The following is a 22,709-nucleotide window of genomic DNA, read 5'->3' on the forward strand; positions in this document are numbered from 1 at the left end:
CCCATTTCCATATTTCTTGGAACAGCAAAATATAAAATGACTCAGTATAACTGAGTTAGTATTAAATATTTATTTCTATAAATAAGAAATAAAATAAATGAAACGTTTCATGATTCTTATTATCGATTTATTACTGTTCTATTTAACAGAGATAAACAAAACGTGATCTGAATACAGGCACCTGTTGCGATAAGCTTCAATGACTTGACAACCGTTTGCTATATTTGATCTAATTATTAACGAAAATGTGAATCGAAAATAGCTTGAATTTATTATTTCTTTAAATAAAAAATCGATTTTTGTAAAAGTTAATGTTGAAGCTAACGGCCTTCGTTTTGGATAGGGTATAGAGATATGATAAGGCAATATAATAAAATACTTTTACATTAGCTTGAAATATATTGTACAACTAAGTAAAAATTTGTGTGTGTTTAGTGATTACCGGTTTGTTCGGTTAAATTCTAAGTTTCGCTTTTAATTCGGAATAAAGTGTATAAAAATATCAGACAGGGCTATTAGTTATAAGTACATAGATGACTAGCTTTAAAAGTCCAGGATTCCACGCCTGTAAAGGAAGGGGAATATGCTGAGTGCAGCGCGGACGTAGAGGGGATTTGTGTAGACCTTCGACCGGAAGCGATCTCCTTCCTCTCCGGGCTGCATAAGCTTCACTAAGCTGGCCTCCGTGTCCACCGGCAACAGGATAAATACCAAATGGGTAAAGGTGTTAAAGTAACCTGGAAAAAAGGTCAAATTAAACACAAATTATAGCATCGTCTCCTAAAAACTCACCCCAAAAACCATATTTGATCATGTTCATATGCAGTTCCCTTAGCATCGGCATTCTTTCTCCATATTTAAGGATCTTCAGGCAGCGCACAAGGTGAGTATGGTATATCCTGATGAAGCAGTCGAAGTTTTGTATCCTTATACTGTGACGGGCCGAGCAAATGATGAGTTCCCACAGGTCCTGAGCCGGACTGCCCCATTTGCACAGCTGGAAGTCCACGAAGCGCAGTTGATTGATTTCACCAGATTGAGTATAGCTTAGCATAATGTTGCTGGACCAAAAGTCGCCATGATTGAGAACCTTGAACTCCTGCGGATTGTTATTGAAACAGCGGGCGTAGGATTGCACAAATTGATCGGCAGTGGGCTGTGTAAAAAAAAATATATATTAAAAAATGAATAAAATATGTATTTTGTAAACTTTTTTTGTACTCACTATGCGACTCACGTACTGCTCGTGATCGGTGAGACCCCAACTGGCCATTGCTGTTTTAAAACTCTGGAGTCGCGCCTGATACGACTTGGATCGATTGTAGTTGGCGGGCAGGTAAATCCTCTGAAAATCCTCGGGAAAGGGTCCTTTGCGCTGACGCCAAACGGCACTTGCCGCATGAAATTCGGCTAATTTCTCCAGGACTCGTTGCATATGAACCATGTCGAAACCCTTCAGTCGATTAATATTGCGGTACTTTTTCGTTTGCAGATCCTCCTGCACCAAGCAAATCCTTCCCTTAATGTCCTCCGCCCAGTGGCATTTGGGTGCGAACTTTACACTCAGTCCAGCCTCCTCGTATAAGGATTCCAAATTCGGTATGATCGTCTCGTACATCATCTTTTCCTTGGGAAATATATTTAGGGTATTTACAAAGCCACCATTTCCCTGGGCATCGTCCAGCATCGTCTTTACTATGTACGACTTTTGCTGTGAGAATCCATCTGTCAAAAAATAGGTTAATTGTTTTAAATATTTGATTTAAAGATTAGGATTTTATAAAATGAAATATTACTCATTGCTTCAGATGAGGTTCTATAATTAGAATAAGTATAATAGCAAATGACAAACGACAGTGATTAGAACTTATTGCTAATCGAATCGATTCTCATTACATTTCACATGAAGTCAAGAATAAATATTCTTGCAAAAATGGTCAGAAAACCATTTTGTTTAGATTTTACGAGTCTAACGAGGCATGCCATTCCAAGTTTAGACAATATAGTATAATATTAAAATATTTTTTGTGACAATTTTTCCGTATAATAATCCTTTTTATGGCTGATCTAACTTTTTTCTATTAACAGGCAACAGTGCGTATGAGTGATAAAAATAAATCATTTTGAAGAACAGTTGATTTGTATAGCTTTTGAACAAAAGGTGTATATTGAAATGTTTATAAGGGGTAAAGTTCGAAGCTAATAAATGTTATTTAACGTGAATAGTGTAGATGACCGCCCCCTTTTTCTCACCTTTCATCTCGATGTCGATGACGATGCGCATCAGCAGCGAGGTGTAGGTCTCTCCGGGCGGCGTGGCCGGTATAATCGAGAGGTTCAGGATGCGCCGAAACTCCCGAAAATCCCGCTTGAGCAGCCGCTTGAAGTAGGCCTCATTGATCCAGTCCGGAATGCGGACATCGCTGGATTTGCAGAACTTGTTGCTGTTATCGGGCATTTTTCGCTGGGATTCCGCCGGAGTGAGCTCACTGCCCACCGATCGTATCTTTTCGGATCGGATCGAAACGGTTATGCGTTGTTCCCGGTCCGAAGTGTGCGGCGCAACTGTTTTGCCTCGCCGCTCCTTATCGAGAATGTTTTTCTTGTTTGAGCGACGCGATGTTATTTTTGTTTTACTGCACGCACAGCAACAACAAAAAACAAAACAACCGCAGTACGTCGAGGTGGGTGAGGTGCGCACTTATCAACGCCCCGAAAGCAATGCCGATTGCCCGTCCAACTGGTTCGTCAACAGCTGGTAAACTGAGCATCGTCTGGCCCAAAGACTCTCCCAGGAGACAGTGGGTGATAATTGGTATGGGTAGAGCTTTCCCCCTCGAACACCCCGAACGGTCAAGCAGTGCAGCAGGCGCCGGTCTTATCAGCAGTGATGGGAATACCTGATAACCTGACAGTCCGGGGAGCCGCAAAAGCTCTGGAAATCTAAAAATTCTTAACACATTTTTTATTTAAAATATTTTAAAAAATTAAAAATAATTATTATTTAAATCTCCACAAAAAATATATATTTTTAACCTTGCTCGTAAGAATTTTTATACATATGTATATCTCTTGAAGTGCACACTATTTAACTTGGCTATCACTTTAGAGCTTTTATCAGCTTCTTGATGTAGATACGGTGAGTACGTGATAAGAAGACACACCATATTTTATTATCTCAAAGTTTAATATGCAAAAGAAAAATAAATGTACAAAAATTAAAATTAATTTTATTTAGATAAGTTCTACTATTTTTAAGAAAATATTTAAATGCAAGTATTTCGAAAGCTGAAAAACTATTTCAAGGTCTTCCCGTTTCAATTGCGCTGCAGTCGCGGCATTCGCCATGAAAAACTCGTATAAACCAGAATCAATATTCGCACACAATTTATTTAATGGAATCGTATGCAGGCTGCAGTTGAGGAGGAATGAACTTCCAATCAGTCAAAGTCTTCGAAATTGAAGAGACCGCGGTTGCAGCAGAAGGGATAAAACTCTCTGATGACCTCCACGAAGGCAGGATTTGTGTAGGATCGGTTTCGGAACTGCCTGCCCTCTTCGTCCTTTGAAATGAGGGTGTGCAGGTTGCTTTCCTTGCAGCTGGGCAGCAAATGGGTGGGCAAGTGATTTATCACGGGAAAGAAAACTAAGGAAATATGGGATATTATTTAGTAAATTGTTCAAGATCCCTTTTGTTTAAAGAAATTTTTACCAGAGAATGTGTTATTTTTCTTAAAGATGGCCGACTGCAGCTCCCTCAGTTGAGGCATCGGCTTTTCGTAATTCAGCACTCTCAAGCAGTCGATGAGATATTCCCAATAGATTCTTATAAAATTATCAAATTCCCTGACGCGCAAATCCTTCTCCGCCGAAAGGGTTATCATCATTAGAAGATCCTGTGCTGGACTTGCCCATTTGCAGATCTGAAAGTCCAGTAGGAGTGCACCACATAAAGAGCCATAATCATCATACTTGTACAGAATGTTGCTGGCAGAAAAGTCGCCATGGGTGAGGACATTGAAATCCTGGGGATCCACATTGAGGGCTTCCAAACAGAGTTTGCCATACTGCTCAGTGGTGGGCTATAATGAAATCTATTATATCTATATTTTATCAGGAAAATCAAATAGAATCCTTACGAAATTCTTAAGGTAACGCCCATCCATGCCCCAAGTTCGCATGGCTGCCTTGTAATCGGGAGCCTTTGTTTCGAAGCCACTCACGCTATGTTTGAGATTATCCTTCTTGGTGAATCCATGCTCAAAGTCGGGGTGGTAGGATCCATTTCGATCTTTGTAGATAACACTTGCGGCATGCAGCTCGGCCAACTTTCGAAGAGATACTCGCATATGCTCCATATTCACCCCTTTGTTTCGATCTGCACCCACATAGTTTTGGGCAGAAAGATCTTCAAATATGAAATAGAGGTTTCCCTCTATCTCTCCGATTTCCAAGCATTTTGGCATCAGCTGCACTGGATGTCCAGCCTCGCGATAGATTTTCTCAAACTCGGGTAAGTAAGTGGAGTACATCAGCTGCTCCTTCTGAAAGTAGCGCATCTCATCCACTGCCTTGCCACCCCTATCTGAATTCAGGGTGGTCTTGACCACATACGACTTTCTTTTTTGAGTTCCATCTGAAGAATACTCCATACCTTTCACATTGGTGTTTACTATATAACCCAAAGCACTTTACCTTTCATTTCTAAATCCAAGTAAACACGAAACATGACTGATGTAAAATTTCCTCCTGGCGGCACAGCAGCCACTGAGGTAAACTTAAAAATCTTGGTATAATTAGGTTCATCCTTAGCCAGCAAGGACTCAAATTTAGACTTATTTAACCATTTCGGTGTAACGAGACTCTCGTTGGGGTTCTCGATCTTCTCGGGGCACGACATGATTTCAACTGATTTAAAGGGGAAACATTATGTTTAGTTTATCTTGAAAAGATAACAATTCACAGCTTTTTCGAAATGTAAATAAACATTTTTATGGAATTATGATGACTAGAACATTTTCGTAAGCTAACTAAGACTTTTGCAGATAGTCACTCCAAAAACACTGAACCTCTTATATCTAAACTAACCATCAACTTGACTCGAGTCAAAGTCATTTTGACAAGCTACACACTTATTCGACACTCCAAGATAAACATGATTTCGTAATACCTATCTATCGTTTATTGCCTGTCAACAAAATCACTCATCGTAGTCATCAAAGTTTAGAATTCCGCGGTTATATAAAAAGGGATAGAGCTCCTTCATAACATTTCCGAAGGCGGGATTGGAGAGCAAACGCATTCGAAGACTCTCTCCTTCCTCCGTTTCAGCGGTCATGTTGTGCAAATTGCTGTCCTTATCGGTAGGGAACAGGATAATGGGCAGGTGATTTGTCAGACTGAAGAAAGCTGCAGGAGAATCACTTGGTTAAGTAAATGAATAATAATAATTTCGTTTAGAACTGACCGTAAAACGAATGGTGCTTGTTGTTCATGGAGCTTTGCAGGTCGCGTAGTTTTGGCAGCGACTTCTTCAGTTTTAAAACCTTTAAGCACTCGATCAGGCGTTCCAGTAAATTCTCACAAAGTGATCGAACTCCTTGATACGCAATTCCGTGGCTGGGGAGAGGGTGAGGAAGAAGAGCAGGTCCACCGCTGGACTGCCCCATGTGGTGATCTGGAAGTCGATCAGTATGAGCTTATCGAGACTTCCGTCGGGCAGATAGCTGCTCATCAGATTGCTAGACCAAAAGTCGCCGTGATTAAGAACTTTGAACTCTTCGGGATCCTGATCCAAAGTGCTAAGGCATTGGGCCCAATATTACTCGGCAGTGGGCTGTATAAAAAATAGAAGATATTGACATATCGTTAACTGTCTTAATTATCTTAAACTTACAAAGTCCTTGACATATTTCTCAGCATCTTTCATGCCCCAACAAATCAAATTTGATTTCAAATCATGATTCTAATCAATTGAATTGATTTGATTTGAATTGATTTGATTTCAAATCATTTGATTTCAAATCATGATTCATTTGATTTCAAATCATGATTCAAATCAAATCAAATCAATTCAAATGATTTGAAATAAAATCAAATGATTTGAAATCAAATCAAATCAATTCAAATCAAATTTCAAATCATTTGATTTCAAATCATGATTCATTTGATTTCAAATCATGATTCAAATGATTTGAATTGATTTGATTTGATTTCAAATCATTTGATTTCAAATCATGATTCATTTGATTTGACTTGATTTGATTTCAAATCATGATTCAATTCAAATCAAACTTGATTTCAAATCATGATTCAAATAAATCAATTCAAATGATTTGAAATCAAATCAAATTTGAAATAATTTGAAATCAAATCAAATTTCAAATCATTTGATTTCAAATCATGATTTGAATCATGATTCATTTGAATCATGATTTGAAACCAAATGAATCATAATTTGAAATCAAATGATTTGAAATCAAATCAAATCAATGATTCAATGATTTCAAATCATGATTCAAATCAAATCAAATCAATGATTCAATGATTTCAAATCATGATTCAAATCAAATCAAATTTGATTTCAAATCATTTGAATTGAAATCAAATGATTTGAAATTTGATTTGATTTGATTTCAAATCATTTGATATTTCAAATCATTTGAATTGATTTGAATCATGATTCATTTGATTTCAAATCATGATTCATTTGATTTCAAATCATTTGAATTGATTTGATTTGATTTGAATCATGATTTGATTTGAATCATGATTTGAAATCAAATAAATCATGATTCAAATCAATTCAAATGATTTGAAATAATCAAATCAAATCAAATGATTTGAAATCAAATCAATTCAAATCAAATCAAATCAAATCAATGATTTCAAATCATGATTCAAATCAAATCAAATTTGATTTCAAGTCATGATTCAAATCAAATCAAATCAATTCAAATGATCAAATCAAATTTGATTTCAAATCATTTGAATTAATTTGATTTCAAATCATTTGAATTGATTTGATTTGAAATGATTTCATGAATCATGATTTGAAATCAAATGAATCAAATCAATGATTCAATTGATTTGAAATCATTGAATCATTGATTTGAAACCAAATGAATCATTTCAAATCATGATTCATTTGATTTCAAATGAATCATTTCAAATCAAATGAATCATGATTTGAAATCAAATCAAATCAAATCAATGATTCAATGATTTCAAATCATGATTCAAATTCATTTGATTTCAAATCATTTGAATTGATTTGATTTGATTTGAAATCAAATGAATCATGATTTGAAATCAAATGATTTGAAATTTGATTTGATTTGATTTCAAATCAAATCAAAATTTGATGAATCATGATTTGAAACCAAATGAATCATGATTCAAATGATTTGAAATCAAATCAAATTTCAAATCAAATGATTTGAAATCAAATCAAATCAAATTTCAAATCATTTGATTTCAAATCATGATTCATTTGATTTCAAATCATGATTCATTTGATTTCAAATCATGATTCAAATCAAATCAAATCAATTCAAATGATTCGAAATCAAATGAATCATGATTTGAAATCAAATGAATCATGATTTGAAATTTGAATCATGATTTGAAATCATTGAATCATTGATTTGATTTGATTTGAATTCATTTGATTTCAAATCATGATTCATTTGATTTGGAATCATGATTTGAAACCAAATCAAATCATTTGAAACCAAATGAATCATTTCAAATCATGATTCATTTGATTTGATTTGATTTGAATTGATTTGATTTCAAATCATGATTCAAATCAAATCAATTCAAATGGTTCAAATCAAATCAATTCAAATGATTTGAAATAAAATCAAATGATTTGAAATCATATGAATCATGATTTGAAATCAAATGAATCATGATTTGAAATGATTTGATTTGAATTGATTTGATTTGAATCATGATTTGAAATCATTGAATCATTGATTTGAAACCAAATGAATCATTTCAAATCATGATTCATTTAATTTCATGATTCAAATCATTATTCAAATGATTTAAAATCAAATGAATCATGATTTGAAATTTGAATCATGATTTGAAATCATTGAATCATTGATTTGATTTGAATTGATTTGATTTCAAATCATTTGATTTCAAATCATTCGAATTGATTTGATTTATATTGATTGATTTATGATTGATATTTATTGCTTGGGAAATTAACATTCATTTGAAGTCGGAAAATAATAAGACAAGATAAGATATCAAACATATTTAGTAAAATATCATATATTGAAGACTATTCATTTATTAATTTTAGCATAAATCGAAATCCAATGTCATAGAACTCATAACTTCAAAACATCTTTAATGGCTTGTTAAATTTTAAATTGATTTTTATTGTTTCCACCCAGAATTTATTATGTTATTGTACAAAAACCATATTTGGAATTAATTTCAGATAATCAAATCAAATCAAATCAAATCATTTGATTTCAAATCATGATTCATTTGATTTCAAATCATGATTCAAATCAAATCAAATCAATTCAAATGATTTGAAATCAAATGAATCATGAAATCAAATCAATTCAAATCAAATGATTTGAAATCAAATCAAATCAAATTTCAAATCATTTGATTTCAAATTATGATTCATTTGATTTCAAATCATGATTCATTTGATTTCAAATCATGATTCAAATCAAATCAAATCAATTCAAATGATTTGAAATCAAATGAATCATGATTTGAAATCAAATGAATCATGATTTGAAATTTGAATCATGATTTGAAATCATTGAATCATTGATTTGATTTGATTTGAATTCATTTGATTTCAAATCATGATTCATTTGATTTGGAATCATGATTTGAAACCAAATTAAATCATTTGAAACCAAATGAATCATTTCAAATCATGATTCATTTCATTTGATTTGATTTGAATTGATTTGATTTCAAATCATGATTCAAATCAAATCAATTCAAATGATTTGAAATAAAATCAAATGATTTGAAATCATATGAATCATGATTTGAAATCAAATGAATCATGATTTGAAATGATTTGATTTGAATTGATTTGATTTCAATGATTCAATGATTTCAAGTCATGATTCAAATTTCAAATCATGATTCATTTGATTTCAAATCATGATTCATTTGATTTCAAATCATGATTCAAATCAAATCAAATCAATTCAAATGATTCGAAATCAAATGAATCATGATTTGAAATCAAATGAATCATGATTTGAAATTTGAATTCAAATGATTTGAAATAAAATCAAATGATTTGAAATCATATGAATCATGATTTGAAATCAAATGAATAATGATTTGAAATGATTTGATTTGAATTGATTTGATTTGAATCATGATTTGAAATCATTGAATCATTGATTTGAAACCAAATGAATCATTTCAAATCATGATTCTTTTAATTTCATGATTCAAATCATTATTCAAATGATTTAAAATCAAATGAATCATGATTTGAAATTTGAATCATGATTTGAAATCATTGAATCATTGATTTGATTTGATTTGAATTGATTTGATTTGAATCATGATTTGAAATCATTGAATCATTGATTTGAAACCAAATGAATCATTTCAAATCATGATTCATTTGATTTCAAATGAATCATTTCAAATCAAATGAATCATGATTTGAAATCAAATGAATTCAAATCAAATCAATGATTCAATGATTTCAAATCATGATTCAAATTTCAAATCATGATTCATTTGATTTCAAATCATGATTCATTTGATTTCAAATCATTTGAATTGATTTGATTTGATTTGAATCATGATTTGAAATCAAATGAATCATGATTTGAAATCAAATGATTTGAAATTTGAATCATGATTTGAAATCATTGAATCATTGATTTGATTTGATTTGAATTCATTTGATTTCAAATCATGATTCATTTGATTTGGAATCATGATTTGAAACCAAATCAAATCATTTGAAACCAAATGAATCATTTCAAATCATGATTCATTTGATTTGATTTGATTTGAATTGATTTGATTTCAAATCATGATTCAAATCAAATCAATTCAAATGGTTCAAATCAAATCAATTCAAATGATTTGAAATAAAATCAAATGATTTGAAATCATATGAATCATGATTTGAAATCAAATGAATCATGATTTGAAATGATTTGATTTGAATTGATTTGATTTGAATCATGATTTGAAATCATTGAATCATTGATTTGAAACCAAATGAATCATTTCAAATCATGATTCATTTAATTTCATGATTCAAATCATTATTCAAATGATTTAAAATCAAATGAATCATGATTTGAAATTTGAATCATGATTTGAAATCATTGAATCATTGATTTGATTTGAATTGATTTGATTTCAAATCATTTGATTTCAAATCATTCGAATTGATTTGATTTATATTGATTGATTTATGATTGATATTTATTGCTTGGGAAATTAACATTCATTTGAAGTCGGAAAATAATAAGACAAGATAAGATATCAAACATATTTAGTAAAATATCATATATTGAAGACTATTCATTTATTAATTTTAGCATAAATCGAAATCCAATGTCATAGAACTCATAACTTCAAAACATCTTTAATGGCTTGTTAAATTTTAAATTGATTTTTATTGTTTCCACCCAGAATTTATTATGTTATTGTACAAAAACCATATTTGGAATTAATTTCAGATAATCAAATCAAATCAAATCAAATCATTTGATTTCAAATCATGATTCATTTGATTTCAAATCATGATTCAAATCAAATCAAATCAATTCAAATGATTTGAAATCAAATGAATCATGAAATCAAATCAATTCAAATCAAATGATTTGAAATCAAATCAAATCAAATTTCAAATCATTTGATTTCAAATTATGATTCATTTGATTTCAAATCATGATTCATTTGATTTCAAATCATGATTCAAATCAAATCAAATCAAATCATTTGAAATCAAATGAATCATGATTTGATATCAAATGAATCATGATTTGAAATTTGAATCATGATTTGAAATCATTGAATCATTGATTTGATTTGATTTGAATTCATTTGATTTCAAATCATGATTCATTTGATTTGGAATCATGATTTGAAACCAAATTAAATCATTTGAAACCAAATGAATCATTTCAAATCATGATTCATTTCATTTGATTTGATTTGAATTGATTTGATTTCAAATCATGATTCAAATCAAATCAATTCAAATGATTTGAAATAAAATCAAATGATTTGAAATCATATGAATCATGATTTGAAATCAAATGAATCATGATTTGAAATGATTTGATTTGAATTGATTTGATTTCAATGATTCAATGATTTCAAATCATGATTCAAATTTCAAATCATGATTCATTTGATTTCAAATCATGATTCATTTGATTTCAAATCATGATTCAAATCAAATCAAATCAATTCAAATGATTCGAAATCAAATGAATCATGATTTGAAATCAAATGAATCATGATTTGAAATTTGAATTCAAATGATTTGAAATAAAATCAAATGATTTGAAATCATATGAATCATGATTTGAAATCAAATGAATAATGATTTGAAATGATTTGATTTGAATTGATTTGATTTGAATCATGATTTGAAATCATTGAATCATTGATTTGAAACCAAATGAATCATTTCAAATCATGATTCTTTTAATTTCATGATTCAAATCATTATTCAAATGATTTAAAATCAAATGAATCATGATTTGAAATTTGAATCATGATTTGAAATCATTGAATCATTGATTTGATTTGATTTGAATTGATTTGATTTGAATCATGATTTGAAATCATTGAATCATTGATTTGAAACCAAATGAATCATTTCAAATCATGATTCATTTGATTTCAAATGAATCATTTCAAATCAAATGAATCATGATTTGAAATCAAATGAATTCAAATCAAATCAATGATTCAATGATTTCAAATCATGATTCAAATTTCAAATCATGATTCATTTGATTTCAAATCATGATTCATTTGATTTCAAATCATTTGAATTGATTTGATTTGATTTGAATCATGATTTGAAATCAAATGAATCATGATTTGAAATCAAATGAATCATGATTTGAAATCAAATGATTTGAAATTTGATTTGATTTGATTTCAAATCATTTGATTTTATTTCAAATCATTTGAATTGATTTGATTTGAATCATGATTTGAAATCATTGATTTGATTTGATTTGATTTGAATTGATTTGATTTCAAATCATTTGATTTGATTTGATTTGATTTGATTATCTGAAATTAATTCCAAATATGGTTTTTGTACAATAACATAATAAATTCTGGGTGGAAACAATAAAAATCAATTTAAAATTTAACAAGCCATTAAAGATGTTTTGAAGTTATGAGTTCTATGACATTGGATTTCGATTTATGCTAAAATTAATAAATGAATAGTCTTCAATATATGATATTTTACTAAATATGTTTGATATCTTATCTTGTCTTATTATTTTCCGACTTCAAATGAATGTTAATTTCCCAAGCAATAAATATCAATCATAAATCAATCAATATAAATCAAATCAATTCGAATGATTTCAAATCAAATGATTTGAGATCAAATCAATTCAAATCAAACCAAATCAAATCAAATCAATCATTTGATTTGATTTGATTTGATTTTAAATCATTAGATTTTATTTCAAATCATTTGAATTGATTTGATTTGATTTGAATGTATTATTTTTCTTATAAATGGCAGACTGCAGGTCCCTCAGTTGAGGCAGCGGCTTTTCGTACTTCAGCACTCTCAAACAGTCGATGAGATATTCCCAATAGATTCTTACAAAATTATCAAATTCCCTGACGCGCAAATCCTTCTCCGCTGAAAGGGTTATCATCATTAGCTGCTCCTTCTGAAAGTAGCGCATCTCATCCACTGCCTTGCCACCCCTATCTGAATTCAGGGTGGTCTTGACCACATACGACTTTCTTTTTTGATTTCCATCTAAAGAACACTCCATATCTTTCACATTGATTTTTACTATACAACCCAAAGCACTTTACCTTTCATTTCTAAATCCAAATAAACACGAAACATGACTGATGTAAAATTTCCTCCTGGCGGCACAGCAGCCACAGAGGTAAACGTAACAATCTTGGTATAATCAGGTTCATCCTTTGCGAGCAAGGACTCAAATTTGCACTTATTTAACCATTTCGGTGTAACGAGACTCTCGTTGGGGTTCTCGATCTTCTCGGGGCACGACATGATTTCAACTGATTTAAAGGGGAAACATTATATTTAGTTTATCTCGAAAAGATAAGTCATACTGATAAGCTACACACTTATTCGACACTCCAAGATAAACATGATTTCGTAATACCTATCTATCGTTTATTGCCTGTCAACAAAATCACTCATCGTAGTCTTCAAAGTTTAGAATTCCGCGGTTATACAAAAAGGGATAGAGCTCCTTCATAACATTTCCGAAGGCGGGATTGGAGAGCAAACGCATTCGGAGATTCTCTCCTTCCTCCGTTTCAGCGGTCATGTTGTGCAGATTGCTGTCCTTATCGGTGGGGAACAGGATAATGGGCAGGTGATTTGTCAAACTAAAGAAAGCTGCAGGAGAATCACTAGTTTTAGTAATTGAATAATAACAATTTCGTTTAGAACTGACCATAAAACGAATGGTGCTTGTTGTTCATGGAGCTTTGCAGATCGCGTAGTTTTGGCAGCGGCTTCTTCAGTTTCAAAACCTTTAAGCACTCGATCAGGCGTTCCCAGTAAATTCTCACAAAGTGATCGAACTCCTTGATACGCAATTCCGTGGCTGGGGAGAGGGTGAGGAAGAAGAGCAGGTCCACCGCTGGACTGCCCCATGTGGTGATCTGGAAGTCGATCAGTATGAGCTTATCGAGACTTCCGTCGGGCAGATAGCTGCTCATCAGATTGCTAGACCAAAAGTCGCCGTGATTAAGAACTTTGAACTCTTCGGGATCCTGATCCAAAGTGCTAAGGCATTGGGCCCAATATTGCTCGGCAGTGGGCTGTATAAAAATAGAAGATATTGACATATCGTTAACTGTCTTAATTATCTTAAACTTACAAAGTCCTTGACATATTTCTCAGCATCTTTCATGCCCCAAGTGAGCATTGCCATCTTGTAAGCCTTCTCCTTCAGCTTGAACCCATCAATGTGGAATTTTTTCACATCCCGCTTAACGAATCCCTCATTGAAGTCACTGGGATAGGGACCATGCAGCTCCTCGTACACCGCACTGGCCGCATGGTATTCGGCCAACTTGTGGAGGGACTTGGTCATGTGCTCCATGTCCAGACCCTTGGTGCGATCCATGTTCTTGAATCGCTTTACACACAGATCCTCGAAAATGAAGTGAATGTCGCCCTCACGCTCCTCGGTGTGCAGGCACTTGGGCGCCAATTGAAGGTCCCAGCCCGCCTTCTTGTAGAGTTCCTCAAAGGCAGGAATGTAGGTCTCATACATCTTGGCCTCCTTGGGAAAGAGTCCGAACTCGGTGATATCACTGCCTCCCCGCTCCTCGGGCAGCATCGTCTTGAAAATATACGTTTTCGTTTTGACACTACCATCTGAAATACAAAAAAAAAGTATATATCATTTGGATTTGATACTACCATCTAAAATAGTCAGAGAAATTGGTATCTAAACTGTATGCAGCCACTATCAAGCACTATAACTATTAATTCCCCTATATGGGGTTTTTATAACTCATAATTAATATGACTATTGACATATGGTTATCACCAACTCACCTTTCATTTCCAGCTTAATATAGACCCTCAGCATGGTCGAGGTGAAATTCTCACCAGGCGGAATGGCCGCCACTACGGTGAATTTCAATACTTTGGCATGATCGGGTTCGTCCTTGGCCAGAACGCCATCGAAGTACTTTTCATTGATCCAATCGGGAATGATTAGATGCTCATTGGGGTTTACGATCTCGTCGCCGTCAGACATTTTGCTATTTAATCAAGTATATTTGGCTAACACAACCTCTTCCGGCACCTGCTAGTTTGGCACTGAATTTGTACACATTTCTAACGCAGCTTTAAAGGGGATTCTCTGAGTTCCCTTATCGATAACTTATTTCATAATGTGGGGTAACACCTATTCGCTGCTCGAGTTTGTCTCCTTGATTATCAAAACTATCTCTTCCATCTTATCAAGCGTGGCTTGATAAATATTTTCAGTGAATCTTCATTATTTTTTATGACTGCTTGGTTGATATAACACCTAAATGACGTATTTAGACATTATGATTATGGGTTATTCTCAATAAAGATTTATTTCATTTGTAAAATATAGTTAGCCTTACGTAAGCCTTAGTGCCATCTAGAAATGTTCCTACCTTATCAGCTAAAAATTTCCTTTTTTAAGAGTATTAAAAAATTGCCATGGTGGAGAATGTTTTTACTTAAGTTTGCTGGCCTTGACAACCAATTGATAGCCCACGAGCGTATTCATTACTCATTAATCAGTGTTTGTTTGCGATACACTATCAACTGTAGTGAGCCAATTTCAATTTGAGAGAGCCTAAAGAACGAACGGTTTTTGTGCGAGTATTTCACCATAAATTATTCAATGAAATTTGTTACAAGTCACATAATTTGTTTGTTTCTACACCGCAGATAGTAAAAATAATTAATTTGACTCACGCACGCCTTCTATGTATATAATTAAGTCACCTGTTTCTTTTTTTTTTGCCAAGTCATTATTATTGGTAGTTTAAAATTATTTGCGACAGCAATTATTTTTGTTTGCTTTGTTTTGTTTTCGTATCTAGTGTCTAGCCAGTCATCGTGATGTTATGATCTTGTTTGAGTCGTCATCAGTTAAGCGTAAGATTAGTTTGCATAGTGATTGTAGTATAACCAATTAAATCCGGCTAATTATATAAAAATCTCAGTCAAAAATAATTTATACTTTATTTGAGACCCCTAAAAAAAACCATAAATAATACATTTTATCTCCTATTCAAAGTCAATAAAGTTAAAGATTCCTCGCTTGTAGAAAAATGGATAGATCTCCTTCATGAGGCGGCAGAAACTGGGATTTGTGAAGAGGCGCATACGGAATTTATCACCTTCTTCGTCGTCTCGCATAAGGGAATGCAAATTGGATTCTTTGTCGGAGGGGAATTGAATCACAGGCAAGTGATTGGAAACGGCAATAAAAGCTGGAAATAGAATTCACGAAAATGTAAATTATTTGCACATTAAATGAGTCAGTTATTCATGAACTCACCATAGATAGTGTTGGTATCCTGGTATAATGACGTCTGCAGATCGCGCAGTTTGGGCAAAGGTTTCTGGTACTTCAGCAGTTTGAGGCATTCCACCAACCGTTCCCAATAAATCCTGACAAAGTTGTCGAACTCCTTGAGCTTAATATCACTGGCAGCCGAGAGGGTGATGAAGAAGAGCAGATCCTGGGCAGGACTGCCCCATTTGCACAGCTGAAAGTCGACCATGATGACCTCATCGATTTGACCATTGCTCAGATAGTTGCACATGAGATTACTGGACCAAAAGTCACCATGCGTAAGAGTATTGAAGGTTGTGGGATCAGACTCTAGGTTTTTCTCGCACATTTTAGAGTACTGCTTCACTGTAGGCTATTTGGAATATATTTTTAGTAATTTACCAGTTTAAACTTATATAGCTTACTTACAAAGCTCTTGATATATTTTTCTGGTTCCTCCAAGCCCCAAGAAGCCATAGCTTTGGGATAGGTTCTCGCCTTTACCAAGAAACCCTCTTCATGGATCTTCACCTTGTCCCTGCCAATGAATCCCTCTTCGAATTGAGGGGGATACGGACCATTCTTCTCTGCATAAACCGCTGCAGCCGCATGGAATTCGGCCAGTTTGTGGAGGGATCTCTTCATGTGCTCAAGATCCAGTCCCTGGATGCGATCCACATTCTGGAACTTCTTCACGCCCAGATCCTCGAACACAAAATGGATCCCATTCTCACGTTGATCGGTGTGCAGGCATTTCGGAGAAAGCTGAATCTTTTCTCCGGCGGAACTGTAGAGCTCCTCGAAGGCGGGCAGATACTTTTGGTACATCATAAGTTCCTTGTCGAAAATGCCTCCTTCGCGAATCTCCTTGCCACCACGTTCCTCCGCCAGCATAGTCTTGAAAATGTAGGTCTTGTGCTTGGTGCTGCCATCTGTGGAAATAGAAACAAAATTATTAATTTACTAAAATCCATAACTAATTTCAAAAGCGAATACTAATTAACACATATTAGTGGGGAATAAGACGGGAAGTTATTTCATGAGATCACTACGGACGGCAGTCCATGTAGTGACGAAGCGCACCAGGAGAGTGTGCGAAGGCGACTATCACTATGGACGGCAGTCCATGTAGTGACGAAGCGCACCAGGAGAGTGTGCGAAGGCGACTACTATATATACACGAAGAAATGAAAATCTACTGTGATGGTCCGATCATAATGAATAATACACCTATCGAAAGGTATTGCGAAAACTAACAGGATTGCATACCAAGACTTTAAGAAAATCAATTGGCTTGGGAGAGAGAGCGGTGAAAGTGAAAAAGTGAAAATTTCGAAATTTGGAGCTGTTGGGGCCGGTGGGGATAAATGCCCCCTTGCAATATTTTAGTTGTATTCCTTTTGAAAATACCCGTCGAATGAAGGGTCATTTGTCAAAATCCGACTCTCCGTTCAAAAGTTATAGTCAAAATAAGATTTTCTTCTTCTTCCCAAAATGAAAATTTAATTCTGTTTGTCAGTTTGTCCACTTGTCCACTTGTCCAAAATATGTTTTTTAAGTTTTGAAAATTTGATATGACGTTCATCACATCGATATAAAAAACTTTTGTTCTACCACTTTTGGAAAAACCCGCTAGTTTAGCGGAAAAATAGCTATAAATAGCTAAAATTCGGAAAGCCGTAACTTCTATACTACTAAAGCTACAGACTTGTGCTGCATCTCGTTTGAAAGGTATTTTTAAATGCTATAAACGCCTTCTATATGCAATTTGTGTAAATGTAATAGTTAAAAAGATATGAACAAAAGAAAATTTGTTAAAACTTTTTTTTAGCTTTTTTTTAATTTTCTCAAAAACGGCTCTAACGATTTTCCTTACAACTTTAAACTGTATAGCCCTTGAGATTCCTTAAATTTGGTATACATCATGTTTATGTAAAAAATCGCGTTTAAAAGTTATTCAGAAACGAAAATAGCCACTTTTGCCAGCTCAGAACAACTAACGCTCCCTGAGTATTGAATTTTGTGGGAGGGTATCCGAACTGTATTTTAGGGTCATGGAATCAGTAAATTTGCACTTAAGAGTTCCATATAGGAATCTTTTGTTCTACGACTTTTGGAAAAAGCCGCTACTTTAGCGGGAAAAAGCTAAAAATAGCTAAATTTCGTTAGTTTGTAAGTTCTACACTACTAAAGGTACAGACATGTGCTATACCTTGATTAAAAGGTATTTTGAAATACTTCAACGCCTTTTTAACTTAATTTGTTAAAATACAATAGTTTAAAAATTATGATTGACCAATTTAAATTTAAATGTATATATTAGCTCCTATGAGAGCAAATGTAAACAAACAAAAACTTCTGATATCAAATAAAAACACCTCTTAACGAGGTAAAAAACTAGTGACGACCGCACCTTCAACATACAAAAGTTCTGATATCAACATTTGTGACGAAAAATTATTACACTCGTCATTAAATAGACTTTCTAATATTTTCTCATTCGGCACGCTGCAATAGTAAATGCCTGTAAAGGGAAAAAGGCTGGAATAGTTTGCTAGGGCGGGCCGAATGAGAAAATATTAGAAAGTCTATTTAATGACGAGTGTAATAATTTTTCGTCACAAATGTTGATATCAGAACTTTTGTATGTTGAAGGTGCGGTCGTCACTAGTTTTTTACCTCGTTAAGAGGTGTTTTTATTTGATCTTTAAGAACTACAGATTTTTAAACTTTTTACCCTTCATCTCAAGATCAAAGTGAATCCGCAGCATAATTGATGTGAAATTCTCGCCAGGCGGAATCGCAGCCACCGGCCTAAAGTTCAAAATCTTCTTATATTCCGGCTCATCTTTCTGCAGAACTTGCTGGAAGTATTCGGCATTTATCCACTTGGGAATCTCCAAGTGCTCGTTCGGATTAACTATTGACTCTGTTGGGCCTGCCATTTCGTATCTGTGGTACTAGCGATCCAACGCTTCTGTTTCAACTGACTTGGTGACGTTGGTTGTAGAGATTTTATGACGAACGTAAGCTTTCTCTTCTCAGATAAAATGTATATCGTAAAGCTTTTAGGGTTACGAAGTAAAAGGTTGTCAGCGTGACTTCACAGTTACCTGTAATCAACGCATTTTGAAAACAGAAGATAGCGGTAATTAATTACACTTTTATTTTAGGGTTCTAAAAGCTTGAAAGCTCTAAAAAAATCAAAGAGTCAAGAGAGCGTGAGCGGATAAATTTCCTACATGGCTTTTGACTCAATCCTAAGAGCCAAAATCAAACTGATAATAATTTCGTCAAGCAAAGCGTTTATTACATTTACACAAAAAGCTTTCACAAATCGAACGTATATATGAGCCCCCAGTGAACCAGTCTAATATAGTGTTAGAAATAAAACCAAAGACGCAACAACATGGCTGAAGAGAGTTTTAATGCCGACGAGCGGAATCCTCCGGAATGGCTGAATGTTCAGTTCATAACGAAAGTTTTGAGTGGCTACGAAAAGGCAGCTGACCTAGAAGTCACTAATTTGAGCTTCACACCGGCAAGTGCCAAAGGAGATCACTATGCCAGCATTATGTTCCGTGCCAAGGTGGATTATAAAACCCAGAAGGGAACCTTCTTCAAGTCGCTGATCATCAAAACAATGCCCGTGGAGGAGGGTGTCAAGAAGGATATGTTTGCCGATTCTCCCCTATTTATAACGGAAATTGGAATGTACAGTAAAGTTTTGCCCGAGTGGGAGAGAATTCTCCGGGGAGTTAACGATACATCCAAGCTGTATGTGGACTGCATCTATCACAGTCTGGACCCATACCAGATTATAATCTTTGAAGATCTCGTAGAGATGGGTTACGAAGTGGTGCGAGATCGTTTTCTCACACAGGAGGAAATTTGTAGTGCCTACTCAAAGTTGGCCAAAATCCACGCAATCAGCATGACAAAAATTTACGAGGTATATTGGAAAATAATATTATTTTATATTCAGAACTAAATATTTTGTATTTTTTAGAACCCCGATTATCTGAAAGAGTTCAAGTACGGAATGTTGGATATGCCTGGGCTGATGGACAGTCCCATTATAAATGCCGGAATGGCACCCTTTATCGATATGTTGGGTCGAATTCCCGAACTGACCAAATACCAGCCTCATTTTGAAAAGATTGCACTGCACTTTAAGGACCGATTGCGGGATATCATGCGAGATTATCGAATTAATCCGCATTCGGGATACAATGTCCTGATCCACGCAGACTACCATTGCCGGAATATGATGTTTAAGCACAATAAGGAAACCGGAGCCTTCGAGGACTGCATGCTGCTGGATTATCAGGGCTGCAATGTGGCACCCATGGCCGTGGATCTGATTTACTCCATTTATATGCTGATGGGGACGGAGCAGAGAAGCGGAGAATTGGAGACTCTGCTGAACTACTACTTATCCGTCCTGCTAGAGACTCTCAAGAAGATTGGCTACCGGGGTGAAATGCCCACTAAATTGGGCTTCTGGGCGGAAATTAAACGCCACAGATATTATGGTAAGTTAAAGTTAAAGTTAGAAGTAAAAATATTTATTTAAAATTATTTCGATTTCAGAGTTCCTATTGCTGAGCACTTTCTTGCCAGTGTCGGTGGGTCTTAGAACCCATTCCATGGACTTGGCGGATTTGCTGCACAACGAAGAAACTCGGAAGCAATTATATCTACTGAAAGAAGTGGTTGAAGAAACCAAAGTTATAATGGCCAGATTGGATAAAGCTGGATATTTCGAGGATTTGTAAAGTGAAATGCATACAATTTAAAAAGAATAAATCACTAAAAATGAGTCACTGCTTCATAACGTTTTATTGTCATTGTTTTGAATGGAAAAATTTTATATTATTGGGGCAACACAATTCTCTTAAAAGCTTTTTAGGTATACCTATAATTTGGCTGCTTCTATTTTGTTGTAGTGTTATGGCATAAGAGCAAGCCCCTTTTAAAAATAAAAGTTTTATGGATCGCAAAGCTTAAAATAGCTTCAAATAGCCAAATTCAATGAGCTTTAAAGCTCAAAACAAAACCGAAAATTCAAGAGAGTGAGATTGATTTTAGTTCATATCGAGCGTTTGGTCGTCACGTGTGTAAATAGCAGGGACCGTAAATAATCATTATTTGAGATTTTTATTTTAAAAAGACTACTGTGATATTTTGTTTTAAACGTCAAAAATAACGTTCTTTTTACTCTTGTTCACAAAGTATATGCATTTCAACAAATCTGGAAAGCAAATTAACTGTTATTTGTTCATGTCTATAAAGTGCATAAAAACCAGTTAAATTGTTGATTAAAACTTGTAAAAACCTCAGTAGGCCTTTTAAAATAAAAATCTCAAATAATGATTATTTACGGTCCCTGGTAAATAGACGAATATTGTGCCAAGCGAAACTCTTATTACAAACAGATATTTTTTATAAAAAAAGTTTTAAACAATATTATAAATTCTTAGCACAAAATGGCCGAAGATAGTTTAATTCTGTTTGTCAGTTTGTCCACTTGTCCACTTGTCCAAAATATGTTTTTTAAGTTTTGAAAATTTGATATGACGTTCATCACATCGATATAAAAAACTTTTGTTCTACCACTTTTGGAAAAACCCGCTAGTTTAGCGGAAAAATAGCTATAAATAGCTAAAATTCGGAAAGCCGTAACTTCTATACTACTAAAGCTACAGACTTGTGCTGCATCTCGTTTGAAAGGTATTTTTAAATGCTATAAACGCCTTCTATATGCAATTTGTGTAAATGTAATAGTTAAAAAGATATGAACAAAAGAAAATTTGTTAAAACTTTTTTTTTAGCTTTTTTTTAATTTTCTCAAAAACGGCTCTAACGATTTTCCTTACAACTTTAAACTGTATAGCCCTTGAGATTCCTTAAATTTTGGTATACATCATGTTTATGTAAAAAATCGCGTTTAAAAGTTATTCAGAAACGAAAATAGCCACTTTTGCCAGCTCAGAACAACTAACGCTCCCTGAGTATTGAATTTTGTGGGAGGGTATCCGAACTGTATTTTAGGGTCATGGAATCAGTAAATTTGCACTTAAGAGTTCCATATAGGAATCTTTTGTTCTACGACTTTTGGAAAAAGCCGCTACTTTAGCGGGCACGCTGCAATAGTAAATGCCTGTAAAGGGAAAAAGGCTGGAATAGTTTGCTAGGGCGGGCCGAATGAGAAAATATTAGAAAGTCTATTTAATGACGAGTGTAATAATTTTTCGTCACAAATGTTGATATCAGAACTTTTGTATGTTGAAGGTGCGGTCGTCACTAGTTTTTTACCTCGTTAAGAGGTGTTTTTATTTGATCTTTAAGAACTACAGATTTTTAAACTTTTTACCCTTCATCTCAAGATCAAAGTGAATCCGCAGCATAATTGATGTGAAATTCTCG

The 22,709-nt window shown here is 33.9% G+C and overlaps 6 protein-coding genes and 1 pseudogene across 6 annotated transcripts; 1 reads left to right on the forward strand and 6 right to left on the reverse strand.

The window, feature by feature from the left end:
- Window positions 1-164: 164 nt before the first annotated feature.
- LOC108064908 (uncharacterized) lies at window positions 165-2,747 on the reverse strand. Its single transcript, XM_017152681.3, has 4 exons — window positions 2,254-2,747; window positions 1,226-1,725; window positions 793-1,156; window positions 165-737 (listed from the first exon to the last, which is right to left on the reverse strand). Exons 1-4 carry the CDS (start codon window positions 2,456-2,458, stop codon window positions 544-546), a joined length of 1,263 nt encoding a protein of 420 aa, XP_017008170.2. The 5' UTR covers window positions 2,459-2,747; the 3' UTR covers window positions 165-543.
- Window positions 2,748-3,440: 693 nt separating this feature from the next.
- LOC108064409 (uncharacterized) lies at window positions 3,441-4,995 on the reverse strand. The gene is made up of 4 exons (XM_017151919.2): window positions 4,696-4,995; window positions 4,140-4,636; window positions 3,713-4,082; window positions 3,441-3,646 (listed from the first exon to the last, which is right to left on the reverse strand). The coding sequence occupies exons 1-4, from the start codon at window positions 4,898-4,900 to the stop codon at window positions 3,441-3,443; spliced, it is 1,278 nt and encodes a 425-aa protein (XP_017007408.2). The 5' UTR covers window positions 4,901-4,995.
- A 187-nt stretch (window positions 4,996-5,182) lies between these two features.
- Window positions 5,183-8,440, reverse strand: LOC108064861 (uncharacterized; annotated as a pseudogene).
- A 3,773-nt stretch (window positions 8,441-12,213) lies between these two features.
- On the reverse strand, window positions 12,214-13,267 carry LOC138913535 (uncharacterized). The gene is made up of 2 exons (XM_070217474.1): window positions 13,060-13,267; window positions 12,214-13,000 (listed from the first exon to the last, which is right to left on the reverse strand). Exons 1-2 carry the CDS (start codon window positions 13,262-13,264, stop codon window positions 12,690-12,692), a joined length of 516 nt encoding a protein of 171 aa, XP_070073575.1. The 5' UTR covers window positions 13,265-13,267; the 3' UTR covers window positions 12,214-12,689.
- Window positions 13,268-13,276: 9 nt separating this feature from the next.
- LOC108064850 (uncharacterized) lies at window positions 13,277-15,061 on the reverse strand. Its single transcript, XM_017152595.3, has 4 exons — window positions 14,792-15,061; window positions 14,106-14,608; window positions 13,677-14,046; window positions 13,277-13,618 (listed from the first exon to the last, which is right to left on the reverse strand). Exons 1-4 carry the CDS (start codon window positions 14,994-14,996, stop codon window positions 13,410-13,412), a joined length of 1,287 nt encoding a protein of 428 aa, XP_017008084.3. The 5' UTR covers window positions 14,997-15,061; the 3' UTR covers window positions 13,277-13,409.
- Window positions 15,062-15,945: 884 nt separating this feature from the next.
- Window positions 15,946-19,279, reverse strand: LOC108064776 (uncharacterized). The gene is made up of 4 exons (XM_070217029.1): window positions 19,018-19,279; window positions 16,710-17,212; window positions 16,284-16,653; window positions 15,946-16,215 (listed from the first exon to the last, which is right to left on the reverse strand). The coding sequence occupies exons 1-4, from the start codon at window positions 19,223-19,225 to the stop codon at window positions 16,010-16,012; spliced, it is 1,287 nt and encodes a 428-aa protein (XP_070073130.1). The 5' UTR covers window positions 19,226-19,279; the 3' UTR covers window positions 15,946-16,009.
- Window positions 19,280-19,484: 205 nt separating this feature from the next.
- Window positions 19,485-21,076, forward strand: LOC123003323 (uncharacterized). Its single transcript, XM_044395519.2, has 3 exons — window positions 19,485-20,232; window positions 20,290-20,815; window positions 20,874-21,076. The coding sequence occupies exons 1-3, from the start codon at window positions 19,690-19,692 to the stop codon at window positions 21,056-21,058; spliced, it is 1,254 nt and encodes a 417-aa protein (XP_044251454.2). The 5' UTR covers window positions 19,485-19,689; the 3' UTR covers window positions 21,059-21,076.
- The last annotated feature ends 1,633 nt before the right edge of the window (window positions 21,077-22,709 follow it).

This window comes from Drosophila takahashii, chromosome 3R (genome assembly GCF_030179915.1).
Source record: "Drosophila takahashii strain IR98-3 E-12201 chromosome 3R, DtakHiC1v2, whole genome shotgun sequence".
Classification (NCBI taxonomy): domain Eukaryota; kingdom Metazoa; phylum Arthropoda; class Insecta; order Diptera; family Drosophilidae; genus Drosophila; species Drosophila takahashii.

Bases quoted from the DNA above. Each gene is read 5' to 3' on its own strand.
- LOC108064908 (XM_017152681.3), bottom strand. From the start codon at position 2,458: ATGCCCGATAACAGCAACAAGTTCTGCAAATCCAGCGATGTCCGCATT. The intron at 1,726-2,253 runs GTGAGAAAAAGG...ATTTTTTGACAG, and splicing joins CATCGACATCGAGATGAAAG to ATGGATTCTCACAGCAAAAG. The intron at 1,157-1,225 runs GTGAGTACAAAA...TTTTTTACACAG, and splicing joins AGCAGTACGTGAGTCGCATA to CCCACTGCCGATCAATTTGT.
- LOC108064409 (XM_017151919.2), bottom strand. From the start codon at position 4,900: ATGTCGTGCCCCGAGAAGATCGAGAACCCCAACGAGAGTCTCGTTACA. The intron at 4,637-4,695 runs GTAAAGTGCTTT...AGTATTCTTCAG, and splicing joins CTTGGATTTAGAAATGAAAG to ATGGAACTCAAAAAAGAAAG. The intron at 3,647-3,712 runs GTAAAAATTTCT...ATATTTCCTTAG, and splicing joins GAAAAATAACACATTCTCTG to TTTTCTTTCCCGTGATAAAT.
- LOC138913535 (XM_070217474.1), bottom strand. From the start codon at position 13,264: ATGTCGTGCCCCGAGAAGATCGAGAACCCCAACGAGAGTCTCGTTACA. The intron at 13,001-13,059 runs GTAAAGTGCTTT...AGTGTTCTTTAG, and splicing joins TTTGGATTTAGAAATGAAAG to ATGGAAATCAAAAAAGAAAG.
- LOC108064850 (XM_017152595.3), bottom strand. From the start codon at position 14,996: ATGTCTGACGGCGACGAGATCGTAAACCCCAATGAGCATCTAATCATT. The intron at 14,609-14,791 runs GTGAGTTGGTGA...TTTGTATTTCAG, and splicing joins TATTAAGCTGGAAATGAAAG to ATGGTAGTGTCAAAACGAAA. The intron at 13,619-13,676 runs GTCAGTTCTAAA...ATTCTCCTGCAG, and splicing joins CAAGCACCATTCGTTTTATG to CTTTCTTTAGTTTGACAAAT.
- LOC108064776 (XM_070217029.1), bottom strand. From the start codon at position 19,225: ATGGCAGGCCCAACAGAGTCAATAGTTAATCCGAACGAGCACTTGGAG. The intron at 17,213-19,017 runs GTAAAAAGTTTA...CTATTTCCACAG, and splicing joins CTTTGATCTTGAGATGAAGG to ATGGCAGCACCAAGCACAAG. The intron at 16,654-16,709 runs GTAAGTAAGCTA...TATTCCAAATAG, and splicing joins AAAAATATATCAAGAGCTTT to CCTACAGTGAAGCAGTACTC.
- LOC123003323 (XM_044395519.2), top strand. From the start codon at position 19,690: ATGGCTGAAGAGAGTTTTAATGCCGACGAGCGGAATCCTCCGGAATGG. The intron at 20,233-20,289 runs GTATATTGGAAA...TGTATTTTTTAG, and splicing joins GCATGACAAAAATTTACGAG to AACCCCGATTATCTGAAAGA. The intron at 20,816-20,873 runs GTAAGTTAAAGT...TTTCGATTTCAG, and splicing joins TAAACGCCACAGATATTATG to AGTTCCTATTGCTGAGCACT.